Here is a 17904-nt window from a genome sequence, read left to right as displayed (position 1 = left end):
CATGCTCTCTCTAAACTAAACTAATATAAAGCCGCTAAAAATGCACTAACACAAAGTAGAGTCCCTAGCACAAAAAAGATTGTGATGACTAAAATTCTGAGCCTGCCTCCACCATTCAATAAAATTGCCCCTCTCTCCCCCAACCCCTTGCAGTCTGTCTTCTGTATTTTTCACACAAGTGCGGTTAACAGCTGGTTGCACAGCTGGCAAATCCCAACGCCTGTGATGTCACTTGAACCGCACTGATATCCACAAAATCTGTTCTCAGCGATCACGATGGCTGGGTGACCTCTGATACTGCAGTGAGCAGCATGCTGTGAAACCTGGTACTTGCAACAACCCAGTGGCACAGCAGCTGAGCTTCCGCATGACTTTGACTTCTAGGTAATGAGCAGTCCAGGCATGAGAGCAAAACTAAAGGTCATCCAGCATGTTTCCGCATCAACAGCCGTGAAAAATCCAAGGCTGCAAAGGCACTGTTGCTCAGACAGTCCAGGTGGGATGCGATACCTCTGGATGTGCAGTTGATCACAGATCGGTATAAATTTTTGCCTGCCTTTGGTTCCTGATCCGCCAACCAACTCTGGAGAGAAAGAATGGGTGACATTTCGGGTCGAGACTCTTCTTCAGACTTCTTCGACCCGAAACGTCATCCATTCGTTTTCTCCTGAGATGCTGCCTGTCTTGCTGAGTTACTCCAGCATTTTGTGTCAATCTTCAGTATAAACCAGCACCTGTAGTTCCTTCCTACACAACTATAGTAGAGTGCTGACAACAGGCTCACCACAGAGGAATACATAACATGACTATCTCAGCAGCGAAAATCCCAGGGAAAAACAGTCCCTGGTAAGCAAAATGTGATTGTTTGAATGCGTTTCAGTAGCTTGCAGTCAGTTTTGAAACTGCCCAGCAAGAATAACAATAATACAGATCGTACAATGTCAGCAGCTGGTAGAGCTGCTGCCTCACAGTGCCAGTGACTTGGGTTTGATCCTGACCTCAGATGCTGTGTGTGGGTGTGGAGTTTGCCCGTTCACCCTTGGGTTTCCTCCAGGTGATCCATTTTCCTCCCACATCTCAAAGACGTGTGCGTTTGTGGATTAATTGGCCTCTGTAAATTGCCGTTAGTATGTAGGTTAGTGGATGAGAAAGTGAGATAACGTAAAACATAATAGGTAATTGATGGTCAGTGTGGACTCGGTAGTCTGTTTCCATGCTGCATATTTCAGTTAGGTAACAGAACATCCCTTTAAATAGCAAGTCATCGTAATGAGCTCTTGCTTGAACTGAAACTACTCTTGTGTGAACTTTTGAGGTCCAATTTAAGTTGAGGGCAAAAGCATAACATGAACGTCATGCACAAATTGATGCCATTGCCAGAGCCCCCAGAAAGCAAGTCATGCTATTCCTTATGTTAGTCTTAACGAAGTACAATTTGAATTGATGTTCAATGTACATTAATAATGCTTAAGGAAATGCAGTCATCGAATGTTCGATTCATTTAATTACAATGCCTAAAGATGTATGCAAAGATACTAAAGTATACTGCAGTGAGAAGAGACAAGATAAAGTTATTTTAAATTATAACATGCTGGAAACATAACTTCTGGTCCAGCCATATCCAAAGCATTAGAGGCAAATTTATAGCTAGTTCATAACCATCATAATTCTGCATATTTAAAGAGGCATTGAGTTGGGGTGATATAAATGAATGGTAAAGGATTTCAATGGACCAGGGAGGAAATGATATAAAAGATATAAAGCCTACATTAGTCGAGCCTAAAAAGTGGCTAACCCACTTTGCCAACTTTATTTAATCTAATACATTGAAAGTCAACAATGTCAAATTGTTGATAAAAAGCTTTAAGGATAAAATATTGTATTACTCTTTCAATAAAATAATCAAGACATTCAATAAAACTAAATCTGCTCATAGCAAATAATTATAAATAAAATGGCAAATAAATGTATTATGAAGATAATGGTGACCTTTTTTGGAGGGAGTCAATCCTAATATTATTTTCAACACCACATTGACATTAGCCTCGAATGAATTACCTACAGAGCTTCAATTTTACATTTCCATACTAAATGTTGTACTCTTTATCTTTGCACTGTGGAGTTGATTGTATTCATGTATAGTCTTTTTCTTACCAGAATAGCATGCAAATGAAAGCTTTTCACTCGATCTTGGTACATGTAACAATAATAATAATAATAATAATAATAATAATAATAATAATGTATACTCTGGAGAGAGGATGAGAGGGGATCTTATTGATTATTAGATCTTATTGACCTATAAGATTATTAAAGGTTTGGACACACTAGAGGCAGGAAACATGTTCCTGATGTTCGTGGAGTCCAGAACCAGGGGCCACAGTTTAAGAATAAGGAGTAAGCCATTTAGAACGGAGACGAGGAAACACTTTTTCTCACAGAGAGTTGTGAGTGTGGAATTCTCTGCCTCAGAGGGCAGTGGAGGCAGGTTCTCTGGATACTTTCAAGAGAGAGCCAGATAGGGCTCTTAAAAATAGCGGAGTCAGGGGATATGGGGAGAAGGCAGGAACGGGGTACTGATTGGGGATGATCATCCTTGATCAGCCATGATCACATTGAATGGTGATGCTGGCTCGAAGGGCCGATTGGCCTACTCCTGCACCTATTGTCTATTGTCTAATAATAATAATAATAATAATAATAATAATAATAATAATAATAATAATAAACCAAATAAATAAACCACATACATTGTCTCTATTATCAATCTTAGAAATCTTGAGGGCAATTCCAACCTAGTTACAGTTTATTATTTTATCAACATAGTAGAGATTAAATCTAGGGTCTTCCTTCCTTGCTCTGTGCTAAAATATGTGGTATAATTATCCAATGAACCACAGGGCCAAACAGTAATTATTTTGAAGCCCTTTCAGGAATTAGTGAAGATAATACAAAATCCATTTCCATCATCAATGTCCATTCACAAAAGTAGCAAATCTACATAGAAGCCTTAATGCATTGAAAATAGATTGATCTTGTTTAAGCTGAAGAGAGTTACTGCTTAACGACACATCAGTTGCATCTGAATATGTTTTCCCTTAAAAGTGATGTTCACAATTGGTCAGTAACGTATTGAAGCTACCTCAGCACTCTGCCTCTGACACCACAAAAATCATTGGTTCTTGCTTGCCCATTTCCGCCATGATCATAGCAAGATGGTTCAGGTTGCCATGATGCAAATGCTGAGCTTCCCATAAGTCCAGAATCACGGAGGTAGGACTAGCTTTCGAGGCAAAATAATTGAGATACCTGTTAAAATACAAAAAAAAACAGGTACACTTCAGAATAGTTTTATTTTCTAATTCATGAGCTTCTTAATTCTGAAAATTATTTATCTTCGTAATAAGGTGAATATATTTTATCTTTCATGGCTTTGGTGTCCAGCAATTAAATCAGGCCAAATGTTACATTAAGCAGAATCAAATACGATATGCCTGCTGCCCGGATTTGCTATTTACACTCCCTCTCACACCATGCGTACTTCCACGTACCGTATCCCCATTTAATGCTCACAGAGCAACAGTGAGCCTTCATTTGCAACCACGTCGCAAGCAGTGTAGGGCAGGGCAGAGAGCGGACTGACAACATTTATCAGATGGTAACGATAAAGGTGGAGCCTCACTTCCTGATATAACTCTAAATGCTTTGTAACACTTTATAGAATCGATGACATTATGAGATATTTATAAATTACTAACTTAGTTATGAATAAGTTGAAGAACATCAAAGTTTTAGCATTCAAAATATTAAACGTTAATATCAATGAAAACTTTAGGAAATATTTAAAAACATTACAATTAAATAAAATAAATGACTGAACATACCATTTCCCATCTACTCCACGGGACTTTGAATCCCATTCAAATCAATGGGGTCACTGTTCTTGAGCCACTTCTGGGGGCTCATAGAGAGACATGATATAAGGGGAACCAAAGCACATTCAGGTTCCATCATTGGACGCCCCAGTGATTGCATTGGTGGATCTCCCGGTTGCTAAACACTTTAATTCTCCTTCCCATTCCCACACAGACCTTTGTGTCCTAGGTAATTGTAATTGTAAATCTTTATTGTCATTTCCTGAGTATTCGCATACTCAGAGGAAACAAAAAAACGTTTCTCAACCAGTGTCCATTCAGTTTTCGTTACAAAATAAATAGCAATTAAAATTAAAATACATGTCATGAACAATTTAACCCTCTAATAACATTCAATAACATTCAACAGCCGTTCCGATCGGCAGCGGCACAACAGTGGCTCTGCTGCAGTGTGGGGGGTTTGTGCGCGATACTTGGCAGGGGGGAAAGTTCATTTAACAGTCTTATAGCCTGTGGGAAGAAGCCGAGGAGCATCCTGCTGGTTTTGCAGCTGATGCTCCTGTACCTCTTCCCAGATGGGAGGATGGTGAAAAAGTCATGCGATGGGTGGTAAGGGTCTTTGATGATGGAGATGGCTCTGTTGATGCATCTCTTCTTGTATATGTCCAGCAGGAAGGGGAGTGGAGCACCAATAATCCTGCTTGCGGTCTTCACTATCCTGTCCAGTTGGTGCCGTTCGTACGCCTTGCAGCTTCCGAACCAGGAAGTGATGCCGTATGTCAGTGTGCTCTCGACAGTCCCCCTGTAAAAAGTCCGTAGATGTGTGGTGGGGAGGCCTGCTTTCCGTAGTCTTCGTAGGGGGTGAAGTCGCTGCTGGGCTCTCTTGACCAGAGCTGTGGTGTTGGCCGTGGACGTCAGGTCATCAGGCAGATGTAGTCCTAAGAACTTCATGCTGCTGACCCTTTCCACATCAGCTCCGTCGATGTGCAGAGGTGCATGGTGATGTTTCACCATGGTCTCCTCCATTGTCAGAGCGAGGCTAAACGCAAATTGGAGGAACAGCATCTCATATATCGCTTGGGCAGCTTACAGCCCAGTGGTATGAATATTGATTTCTCTAACTTTAGGTAGCCCCGGCATTCCCTCTCTCTCTATACCTCCCCCACCCAAGTCTCACTAGCTTCTCGTTTTCACCTAACAAACAGCTAACAATTGGCCTTACTTTATCATCGTTACTTTTTTGCATATCTTTCATTCATTGTTCTTTATCTCTCTACATCATCTCCTATATCTCTCGTTTCCCACATCTATAACCAGACTGAAGAAGGGTCTCAACCCGAAACGTCACCCATTCCTTCTCTCCAAAGATGCTGCCTGTCCCGCTAAGTTACTCCAGCTTTTTGTGTCTATCTTTGAGTGCATTGGTAGAGCAGAATGATAGCAACCCAGTGCAAATCAGTCAAAAGATCAATCATGTCTGATGAATGTAGTTTCATAAATGCAACTTTATTGGCTACAACCGCTACATTTTCCCACATCTTTCTGATACCTTTCCTGGTTAAAAAGCCGATATGAACCTGGATTAAACCTGGGAGCAAGTAATTTATCTTCCCTCATGAATCCAGATTGTGCCAAATCTTTAAGAACCATCTGGAGAATTTCTGAATAAGGGAGAGCATAACTTAACTAGAGACACCACATGTCAGTATAACTTCAATGTGTGTAAAGTTGATCATTTAAGTTCTGATCGATGCTGCAGATGCTGTCCCATTGTGGTGAGAATGTGTTATATTTATCCATTACTGAACCTGGATCATCCCATTACACAATGGTAGACACAAATTTTGTAAAATCTTTTTTCTGAAAAACTGTTTGCTGTTACTTCCTCATACAGGTGAGGATTATTCATACTCAAAATGTGGGCATTAAAAATCATGACTGATAATGTACCCCTTCATTTTATACAACTGAATTTAGAAATGATTTGGAATACAGGTCAGTAGCTCTTTTTCCCCCCCAAGAAACACTGGTACAAAAACTTATTGCATGCAATTCCCAAAGTGTAGGAGTTATTATACAGGAGAGTCACAATGGGATAGAACGATTAGAGATCTGTGCATGAAAACCCAGGTCACTGGCACTGTGTTTTACTTGAAGGGCACACCTACTTGAAGTCAACTGCCAATGTCGAATTCCACAGGCCATGACTCAAGCAGAGCAAAGCAAATCTTGCACGTCTTGTAAAGATCTGCTTTGGATGTCTGGACTGAACCATCAATGGGCCAAGTATATTTGAATGAAAACCGGGTATATGTTTCATGCTGAGCAAAAGATAAATTGCTAGTATGTTTCAGCAGTTCACGCAGCTACTGTGGAGGCAACAAGATGGTCAACGTATCTGATCAAGACTGTATTAGAAGCCATTTCTAATGGGTCTTAATACTGCATTGTGCCATGTTGTTCATGATTTGTTGCTCCAGGTGTGTGATACAGAGAGGACGTAGATGGAAGATTGCAATTAATGTAGTAGTCCTTAATTCCTGTTGTTGATTATTTACTCTGGAGCAACACAAAACAATAAAAAAGCAACAATTCTATAAATGTAATAGCCAAAGGTGCCTAAATATATTTTAATGGATAAATATTTCAAAGTATCTTGGAAATTAATTATACTTTGCAACATTTAGGACAGGGACATCGATTGAGCAAGATAAAGCAGCATTTTTCAGGCCATGAAAATGCAAACATACCTATAAAACTAAATATCAATGGGATTTAAATGAGAAGTCATTAGGAAGCAAAAATACAATGATACTTCAAAATCAGAAAGATGCACATGCCTGGATTCATTGGCAGCTTAAGATACGCCAATTATTCTAATCAAGCATCAGTAATGGGAATTTTCAATTGCCAAGCAGAACCTTGCTTTAGAGAAGTGGCTGAATCAACATTGAATAGGTTGGATTAAAAATATTTTAATATAAATTCTAGAAAGATGATATTATCGGTGTAAGCTGTTAAAATGCAAACAGGACTGCAACACTATCTTACGATTCTAAATGTCACGGTTAGATTCTCATTATTGGCACTTCAGCTTATTAATAGGAAGGTCTTTTTTGGTTTCCATTGATAAGATCAAAGTATTTCAGAAGACAAATACGCAGTCCCGTGAGTTGGAGCGCAGGAGGAAGAATCACTTTATAAGCATATTTGTATAACATAAAATAGAAACGTGGTTTGGATATTATGTATTGTGTAGTGTTTTGGGCTCTACAGAATAATCACGGTATGTAAATTCAAATCAAAAATAAAATCTTAATAGTTTGATTTGATGCATTGAGTTACTAAGGAGGAGTGAATAAATACAAGCTAGGCCATGTTTCTGCTTATAATCAGTGGTTTAGCTTGGGATAATTAGTGTAATGCAGATGGTATTTATATATCCAGCTGTTCCCATTCTCCCCTCCTGCATCAGTTTTTCCTGATTGTCATCTTAATATTCCCCATGTTTAAAAATAAATTCAGATATAAAAATTACAGCTAAAGGCATAAGACGGATGTTCTTATCAGTTCCAAAAGCACAAGGCTGATTACTTTAAGTTTAGTTGCTTGATGCGAGGAGGACTTTATTTGTAACTCTCAAACCAGAAAAGGCTACTGAAATAAAGAGGTGCTTTTGAAAAGAAACTTTTCAAAGATTCTCTATTCTTATTTACACTCTCTCTGCTACTTTTGTTGAAACATTTGCTACACACCTAAAGAAAAGCCAGAGAGTAATGGTGGATGGTTGTTTGTCAGGTTGGAGGCCAGTGACTAGTGGGGTGCCACAGGGATCTGTGTTGAGTCCACTGTTGTTTGTCATGTACATCAATGATCTGGATGATGGCGTGGTAAATTGGATTAGTAAGTATGCAGATGATACTAAGATAGGTGGGGTTGTGGATAATTAAGTAGATTTTCAAAGTCTACAGAAAGATTTATGCCAGTTGGAAGAGTGTGCTGAAAGATGGCAGATGGACTTTAATGCTGATAAGTGTGAGGTGCTACATCTTGGCAGGACAAATCAAAATAGGACGTACATGGTAAATGGTAGGGAATTGAAGCATGCAGGTGAACAGAGGGATCTGGGAATGACTGTGCACAGTTCCCTGAAAGTGGAATCTCATGTAGATAGGGTAGTATATAAAGCTTTTGGTGTGCTGGCCTTTATAAATCAGAACATTGAGTATAGAAGATGGGATGTAATGTTAAAATTGTACAAGGCATTGGTGAGGCCAATTCTGGAGTATGGTGTACAATTTTGGTCGCCTAATTATAAGAAGGATGTCAACAAAATAGAGAGAGTACAGAGGAGATTTACTAGAATGTTGCCTGGGTTTCAGCAACTAAGTTACAGAGAAAGGTTGAACAAGTTAGGGCTTTGGAGCGCAGAAGGTTAAGGGGGGACTTGATAGAGGTCTTTAAAATGATGAGAGGGATAGATAGAGTTGACGTGGATAAGCTTTTCCCACTGAGAGTAGGGAAGATTCAAACAAGGGGACATGACTTGAGAATTAAGGGACAGAAGTTTAGGTGTAACATGAGGGGGAACTTCTTTACTCAGAGAGTGGTGGCTGTGTGGAATGAGCTTCCAGTGAAGGTGGTAGCGGCAGGTTCGTTTTTATCATTTAAAAATAAATTGGATAGTTATATGGACGGGAAAGGAATGGAGGGTTATGGTCTGAGCGCAGGTATATGGGATTAGGGGAGAATACATGTTCGGCACGGACTAGAAGGGTCGAGATGGCCTGTTTCCATGCTGTAATTGTTATATGGTTATTATATGGTTATAAACTGAAACATTGCGAATAAAACATGCACACACACACACAAACTACTATGAGTTTAAATTTTAATAACTAGCACAGATAAAATTACAGGGAAAATTTGCATATGTATAGATTCATTCAAACTTACCGGTCCAATTTCAATTTATATGCCAGCATTCTCCAGTCACTTCCTCTTGAACTTGGAATATCCAGGCTGCTGCAAATCTTCTGCCTGATCAGATAAGGGATTTTGAAAGCACAAGGTCCTGCTAAAGATGTGCCACAGTTATTTGGCTCCATAAACTGAAAGTCAGTTTGCCTTGCATCCTTGTAGAAATAAAAAAAATACAATTTTAGTGCACCATTTTATAATGGATTTCAGCTATACAAAGAGCACACCACCACAGTTGTAATTTTGTAGGTCAAACACAATGAAAATCTTTGGTCATTTCTTCTCTTTCTTCTCCTGGTATTTTGGATTTAATTCATTTTTAACATTTTCAGTTTTTATGTCCCAGTTTCAATTCTGTCACATCTTTATTTTCAATTTTAGCTCTTCACATTTATATTGGATTTTTTTAAATGGTGGAAATGACCAAATTTACATTTGCTGAATTTTGTGAGGAAAATGCTTACGCAATATTTTACATTATCTTCGTAACAAGAAATTAAACAGAAATAAATTATTCAGTCGCAATAAATGATCATTCTGTAAAACTTCCTAACCTATTGTTTTCAACAATACATATTAGGTCACTCAATTTCACCAGTATTGATTATGTTACCTGAATGCAAAGATAAGATGCATTATTCAAGACTCATTTTCTGCAGCCAAAAATAATCAGCAAAAACAATATAGGATAATGTTAAACAATATAGGATAATGTTAAAAGTAACATTTCATGATATTAGGAAGCAATCACATTTGATGGACATTGCTAATGGTAACATAATCAATCATTAATTTATCATATGATATTTTTCAATAATAACCATTTCTAATTAAAAAATAGGGAATAACATTCCACACTCATAGCATCCGATTGCACAAAATCAGGCCTTTTGGCCCATCACATCTGTGCTGATCATCAAGTACTTATCGGTATTAATCCTGTTTACCATCCATTGATCTGTAGCCTATTATGTCCATGATTATAGTGCTTGTTCATATGCTTTTTAAATGTTATCAAAGTGCCTGTCTTTTTAAATTGCACCCACCCTCAAGGAGAAAATATGCTCCCCGAGATCCCTGTTATCAGTGTCATTATTCCCCCCCCCCATCTATTTTACAAGAGAAATCGGCAATGGGAACAAAACCAGCTTTACCAGATTCAGCACCGGGTGGCTCCAACAATGGCTGCCTCACCAACAGTCAGCCTGTCCTTTTCCTTCTTTGTGTTTAAATTGTATGTGTTAAATGTATGTTTTTAGTGTTATTTGGCTTGTTTTATGTGGGGGGTGGGGGGAAACTTCTCTAATCTCTTACCTCGATGGAGATGCAATATTATTTCCGTATCGTATCTCCGTTCACACTGTGGCCTAACATTGAGGAGTTGGCGCCCTTTGCTGGAGATGGACCAGGAGCTCCATCGCAGGTGCCTGCGGACTTAACATCGTGGAGACTGTGATCCCTTTGCCAGGGGTCGACCTCAGAGCTCCAACTATGGCTGCTTGCGGACTTAACATCATGGAGCTTGCGGTCTCTGGTAAGAGACCGACTTCGGGAACTCCAAGCAGCGGGAGTATCGATCGCCCTGACATGGAAGTTTCGATCGCCCCGATGCGGGAGTTTCGATCGCCCCGATGCGGGAGTTTTGATTGCCCCGATGCGGGGGCTTCGACTGCTGGCTGCGGGAGCTTCGATTACCCTGACAGATGGGTCGATTGCCCCGACCGCGGGAAAACAAAGAGGAAGATTGGAATTTTTTGCCTCCCATCACAGTGAGGAATGTGGGAAATCAGCTGTGGTGAATGTTTATGTTAACTTTTATGTAGTTGTGTGCCTTGTTGCTTTTTTGCGTATGGCTGTATGGTAATTTGCATATCACTGTACCTTAATTGGTACATATGACAATAAAAAACCTTTGAAACCTTTGAACATACATTACGTCTATAAATTCCATGAAGAAAGGCCAACACATTGACGTGCACTACAAAGAATAGAAGACTATTTAGTTTTGCACCCTACCAATAAACCATTTGTGTTGTTGGCTTGTGGAGCAAACATCAGCAGAGTGCAAGGTCTAGGTAATTTTGAAAACGTTACTGTTCAAGCTGCCCCTAAGCCTGCTGTGGGGCACCCAAATTTAAATCCACCTTTCAGGATAGGGCTAGATCCAGAATAGAGAATGTACATCATTGTTTTCCACGGGTGAGGTGCTAGAAAGATAGGTGGTTAATATTGCAGTGATTTTTCGGGAGGGCTGCAAATAAAACCTTGCCAACTAAAGACCGGTAGGCCCGACACTGTGGTAAATAAGTTGCTAAAGGTGATACTTTCAGATAAGATGTCCGATATAAGATACAAGGTATAAGATGTACGTGCATTTTGAAAGGCAGAAATTGATAAGAGAAGGCCAGCATGAATTCTTGTGTAGAAGATCATGTCTCACAAATGTTATTAAGTAGGTTATGAGGTGTGGTTGTGGAGATTAGGGTTTTGAAGGCTAAATCATTAATTTAGGTGAATTGAGAATATGGTACCTTCAAAGATGGGAGATAATTATGATGCAAGAAAATATAATTGGTGATGAGATGAATGTGAATGAGATCAATGATATAATTGGTGATAAAATAAAAACATATTAAAAAAGTAATGTGCATTTGAATACCAATCTCATCTTAAAGCATAAACCAACCAGACATGCAACATGGTGATGAGATAGTTATCACATTAATTCAAACTACCAAGGCTGGCTTGTGAACGTAGCATTTTCTGATACTTTTGGCCATTTAACTGTTTAATCCCATTTTACTGAAGCAGACATCGATGTCATCTCATTCCATCAGTTAAACCAAATAAACCTTTGTACAGAGAATTACTCTCTATGTGTAGTCAGATGATTAATAACTGCAATGCAGATGAACTATTAAGATAAAACTTTGCATAGATTGTACCAAATTTAAAAGAGATCTTATTTTTTGCAATACGCTTCAATTTAAAAATGTTTAACTTGCAAATACAAATATGTTTTAAGCATTTAAATGAAACCATTAAACTATAAAGAAATATTGATAGAATGACCAAAAAGGATAAGCAGTGGCTAGTGCAGTGGCAAATGGATTGATGCTTTAGTAAAAATAAAGTCAATCACTTTGGACATTCTGTTCTGTGGTGAGTGGAACTGCCATAAAGGAGCTGTCCCACTGTGGCGACCTAATTGCCGAGTTTAGAAGAGTTTGCCCTCGACTCATACTCACAGCATGGTCGACACAAGGTCATAGGAGGTCTTTGTAACTCTCCTTCATGCTCGAGAGTAGTCCCCGTGTACTCGAGGCCTCAACTTGGCCATGGCGTATTTTTCAACATGCTGAAAAATGCCCACGAGTAAAAAAAAGGTTGCCGTGGAAAAAATCTATATCTTTTTTACTCGTAGGTTTAGTCAAAGTAGGTTGTCATGTTATTCGTAGGTAATCGAGGGTGGTCGAAGGTAATCAAAGGTAGTCGTAGGTAGTCGTAGATAGTCTTCAACATAGTCGAAAGGTCGGGAGGTCGAAGGAAGTTGTCTTCACTCACCACTATTCAGTGCCCATTCTTCCCGAAGCTAGTCGAAGCAAGTCTTCAACATAGTCGAAGGAGTCGAAGGAGGTCTTCTACATAGTCAAAGGAGGTCTTCAACATGACATTTTTTTAAACTCTCCTAAACTATTCTAAACTTGCCAATTACGTCGCCGCAGTGGGACAGCCCTTAAGAATGAATTGGGTTTGTAGGGAATACAACACGGAACCTAAGTTCAAACGAAATTAAGTTTCTGCAGTCACAAACATGAAAAAACCTAGACACACAATTAACGCAATTTACATAAACATTCATCACAGTGAATCTCCAAACCCCTCGTCACTGTGATGGAAGGCAAAGTCTTATCTCTCCCCTGTTGTTTATTCTTCTCCCGATGTTAAAGCCCCTGGCGGGCGATGGTAAGTCCCGCGGCCGTTAAGGCCGTGCCAAACGATGTAAAGCCCTGCACCGGGTCTTTACGTTGGAGCCCCCGGCGGGCGATGGTAGGTCACGTGGCCATTAAAACTGCACTGGGCGATGTAAAGCCCCGCTCTGGGTAATTTTAACCCTGTGATTCGGGCAGAAGCAGTTGCCGTTGCGGGAGCTCCGAAAAGAGGTCTCCCACCAGGGACCCGCAATCTCCCGATGTTACTATCCACAGGGCCTGCAGCTGGAGCCTCCGAAGCTCCGAAGTCGGGTCGCAGCCGCACGCTACCACAGCTCTCCATGCTCCGACGTTGGCCAGCTCCGCAATGGTGAGTCCGCAGGCTCTGCAACTGGAGCCCCAGGTCGATTCCAGTTGGAGGCCGCTCCACGGTGCCAGGTCCTAACGACAATGGAGACCCTCAGTCTGAAGAAGGGTTTCAGCCCGAAAAAGTTGCCTATTTCCTTCGCTCCATAGATGCTGCTGCACTGGCTGAGTTTCTCCAGCTTTTTTGTGTACCGACAATGGAGACCAGATAGGGAAAGGTCGGGGTCCCCGTACAGGGAAGAGATTTAAAAGTTTCCTCATCCCCTCACATATACACAGCTAAAAATAATATATAAACTACAACAAAAACATACACTTAACAGGACAAAAAGAAAAAAAAGACAGGTGGATTGCAGAGGCCACAGCCGCGAGGCACCGCCAACTTGCAAATCATTTTCAGTCTGAAGAAGGGTCATAGAAACATAGAAACATAGAAATTAGGTGCAGGAGTAGGCCATTCGGCCCTTCGAGCCTGCACCGCCATTCAATATGATCATGGCTGATCATCCAACTCAGTATCCCGTACCTGCCTTCTCTCCATACCCCCTGATCCCCTTAGCCACAAGGGCCACATCTAACTCCCTCTTAAATATAGCCAATGAACTGGCCTCAACTACCCTCTGTGGCAGAGAGTTCCAGAGATTCACCACTCTCTGTGTGAAAAAAGTTCTTCTCATCTCGGTTTTAAAGGATTTCCCCTTTATCCTTAAGCTGTGACCCCTTGTCCTGGACTTCCCTAATATCGGGAACAATCTTCCTGCATCTAGCCTGTCCAACCCCTTAAGAATTTTGTAAGTTTCTATAAGATCCCCTCTCAATCTTCTAAATTCTAGAGAGTATAAACCAAGTCTATCCAGTCTTTCTTCATAAGACAGTCCAGACATCCCAGGAATCAGTCTGGTGAACCGTCTCTGCACTCCCTCTATGGCAATAATGTCCTTCCTCAGATTTGGAGACCAAAACTGTACGCAATACTCCAGGTGTGGTCTCACCAAGACCCTGTACAACTGCAGTAGAACCTCTCTGCTCCTATACTCAAATCCTTTAGCAATGAAAGCTAACATACCATTCGCTTTCTTTACTGCCTGCTGCACCTGCATGCCTACCTTCAATGACTGGTGTACCATGACACCCAGGTCTCGCTGCATCTCCCCCTTTCCCAATCGGCCACCATTTAGATAATAGTCTGCTTTCCTGTTTTTGCCACCAAAATGGATAACCTCACATTTATCCACATTATACTGCATCTGCCAAACATTTGCCCACTCACCCAGCCTATCCAAGTCACCCTGCAGTCTCCTAGCATCCTCCTCACAGCTAACACTGCCCCCCAGCTTAGTGTCATCCGCAAACTTGGAGATATTGCCTTCAATTCCCTCATCCAGATCATTAATATATATTGTAAATAGCTGGGGTCCCAGTACTGAGCCTTGCGGTACCCCACTAGTCACTGCCTGCCATTGTGAAAAGGACCCGTTTACTCCTACTCTTTGCTTCCTGTTTGCCAGCCAGTTCTCTATCCACATCAATACTGAACCCCAATGCCTTGTGCTTTAAGTTTGTATACTAATCTCTTATGTGGGACCTTGTCGAAAGCCTTCTGCTTTCGAAAGTCCAGATACACCACATCCACTGGTTCTCCCCTATCAACGCTACTAGTTACATCCTCGAAAAATTCTATAAGATTCGTCAGACATGATTTACCTTTCGTAAATCCATGCTGACTTTGTCCAATGATTTCACCACTTTCCAAATGTGCTGCTATCCCATCTTTAATAACTGACTCTAGCAGTTTCCCCACTACCGATGTTAGACTAACTGGTCTGTAATTCCCCATTTTCTCTCTCCCTCCCTCCCTTCTTAAAAATTGGGGTTACGTTTGCTACCCGCCAATCTTCAGGAAGGGTCTCGGGTGACGTTTCTCGACCCGAAACGTCACCTATTCCTTCTCTTCATAAATGCTGCCTCACCGGCTGAGATTCTCCACCATTTTTGTCTACTAGTATTTTTAACTGTTCATGTTATGATTTCATTATTTTATGAACATTAAAGCATTGTATTTTCTTCCCCATTTAATATGAAAGATGTCACTGCTTTCCCTGGAATGTTCCACAGTCTTATACAACACCAAATCGGATCATAGTTTTACACAACACCAAATAGGATCATAATTGTAATCCATTCACAATTGGCACCATGGATGAATGAACATATGGCAGAGCCTGTAAGTAATGCCTTCCAGCAATTGTGCAAAAAGTCAGTATGCTCTCATTATCTTAATGATGCTCATCTTCTTCAAACACAATGGAAGGTCAAATGCAAGTTTCCTGGATGCTCTGTAAACCCAGCACACTGCTGATGCACACATTAGCTGTACCTACTCTCAGAGGGATTGAATTGTCTCCAAACTCTGGCTTCAGTTTTCCGGTAGGAAATTATTTTAATAAAAGTTTCTCCCTAATGCATCACACGCCTCTGCATCCTTTTTTCCTGATAGCTAGAACAAATCAATATCACCAGCTTAATTTATTGGGGGGGCATATTTGTCTACTGAGGAGTAGTTAACAATACTGGGCCTAGAATCTCTTTAGATTAAAGTTGTGATGCAAACACGTTATGGGGCTTGAAAGAATAGATGTAAAGATGTTGTTGGCGTGTCTAGATCCAGAAATCACCATTTTCAAAATCAGAGGCCAATTATTTACATCCAGACGGCTGAAATGTAATAAGTAATGCATTCTCTTTGACTGGATAACATGCAAATAAAAGTGTTTCATTATATCTCAGCACATGACACTAATAAACTAAATTATAGTATGACCAATCTATGGAATTTTCTAACATAGGGGAATTGTGGAGGTTCTGTTACTGAATATGTTCAAGACTAAAGGGCCTGTCCCACTATATGAGTTTACCCAAGAGCTCTCCCGAGTTTTAAAAAATATCAAACTCGTGGTAAGCACGTAGAATGTACGTTGCAGGTACGTCGGAGCTCGGGACGTCTCTTAGCGGCTCGAAGGGCCGAATGGCCTACTCCTGCACCTAATTTCTATGTTTCCATGTTTCTATGTAACGCTAACGGCAGGTACTCGGGAAACACGGTAAGCTCGTGAAGACTTGTGAAGATTTTTCAACACGTTTGAAAAATGTCCACGAGAGCCCCGAGTACCCACGAGCGGCTATTACCGTAATTCTCCAAGTTCGAATCAGGGGAAACACGGGAGTACTCTTGAATTAGCTGGTACAGTGGGACAGCCCCATAAGACAAATATCATTTTGTTGGGTTAAAGAATGAAGTGATCTGTGGTTGTGCAAGAAAGTTGCGCTAAAGATAGGTTCAGGTTTAGGTTTATTATTGTGTAGGAAGGTTACACCGTAGATACAAAATGCTGGAGTAACTCAGGGGGACAGGCAGCATCTCTGGAGGAAAGGAATGTGATGTTTCTGGTCGAGGCCCTTCTTCCGACATTAGTCAGACTCAGGGTCTGAAGAAGTCCTGACCAAAAGGGTCACCTATTCCTTTTCTCCAGAGATGCTGCCTGGCCCACTGAGTTACCGCAGCATTTTGTGTCTATCTTGGGTTTAATATTGTCAGGTCTACTGAGGTACAGTGAAAAGCTTTGTTTTGCATGCTATCCTGTCAGATCAGGTAATTATATGCATAAATACAATCAAGTCAAATTCAAGTACAAAAACTAGCGCAAAGATACGGAGTGCAGAAAATAGTTCTCAGCATAGTAGCACAACACATTCAGGATCAAAGTTCAATGACCTCAATGGGGTAGAGGTGAATCGGACAGTACCCTAGCTTACACAAGGACTGTTTAGAAGCCTGATAACACAGAGGAAGAAGCTGTTCCTGAGTCCTGTGCTACATGCTTCAAAGCTTCTGTACCTTCTGCCTAACGGGAGCAGGGAGAAGGAGGAATGACTGGGGTCAGACAAATCTTTTATTATGTTGGTAAAAGATAAGCTATGATCTTACTAAATAGTGGCAAAGCTGTGAGGAACTAAATAACATTCTCCTGCATTTAATTTGCATATTCTTAAGACGTCCGAGTTATACAATTCGCTAAAGGTGTTTAAAATGCTAAAATTCTTCAGCCTGAGCCCTGTGAAAACAGGCATTGTATTGGCTTAAAGATAGAGACAAAAATTAAATGAACCAAAGTATAATAGCAAAATAATAAATTAGCAAAACAAAAATAAAAACCCCCAAAATAACAGCTGTCCCTCATTGCTGCCAGAATATATCGTTTGAAATGAGGATATGCTCAAGTCTTACATATGTTATATTAAATAGCATTAGTTGAAAGAAGACTTAATTGTACTCTAACTGCAATTGCCCTGAATCATACACAAATGAAAATTTATTTTGACTTCTGGCGAGCTGAAATTTTGAGTCATAATTAGTCTGCTGTGTGATTTGGGTTTAATTTATCTGATCCTGTAAATCGATTTCATTCTTTTTTTAAAAACAAACAAGGTCATGTTAAAAGATGATTGGGATTAATCTTGAAAGTTTATATATTTTTCCAAAATATCACTTTCAACTTTATACCGTGCCCTCCATAATGTTTGGGATAAAGACCCATCATTTATTTATTTGGCTCTGTACTCCACAATTTGAGATTTGTAATAGGAAAAATATCACATGTGGTTAAAGTACACATTTTAAAAGATTTTATTAAGAACATTTTGGTTTCAGCATATAAAAATTGCAGCTGTGTTTATACATAGTCCCCCCATTT

General features: G+C 40.3%; 1 protein-coding gene across 1 annotated transcript in view; it reads right to left on the bottom strand.

Annotated features, from left to right (window-relative positions):
* Nucleotides 1–1554: 1554 nt before the first annotated feature.
* unc5a (unc-5 netrin receptor A) overlaps nt 1555–17904 on the bottom strand; it is a 416817-nt gene continuing 400467 nt past the window's right edge. The window contains exons 15-16 of the mRNA XM_055643076.1: nt 8832–9010; nt 1555–3309 (exon numbers count right to left, since the gene is read on the bottom strand). Coding sequence (XP_055499051.1) covers nt 3144–3309; nt 8832–9010 — 345 coding nt within the window. The 3' untranslated portion in view covers nt 1555–3143. The remainder of the gene's footprint in view (nt 3310–8831; nt 9011–17904) is intronic.

This window comes from Leucoraja erinacea, chromosome 11 (genome assembly GCF_028641065.1).
Source record: "Leucoraja erinacea ecotype New England chromosome 11, Leri_hhj_1, whole genome shotgun sequence".
NCBI classification, from domain to species: domain Eukaryota; kingdom Metazoa; phylum Chordata; class Chondrichthyes; order Rajiformes; family Rajidae; genus Leucoraja; species Leucoraja erinaceus.
This window is presented reverse-complemented; position numbering and strand designations above follow the sequence as displayed.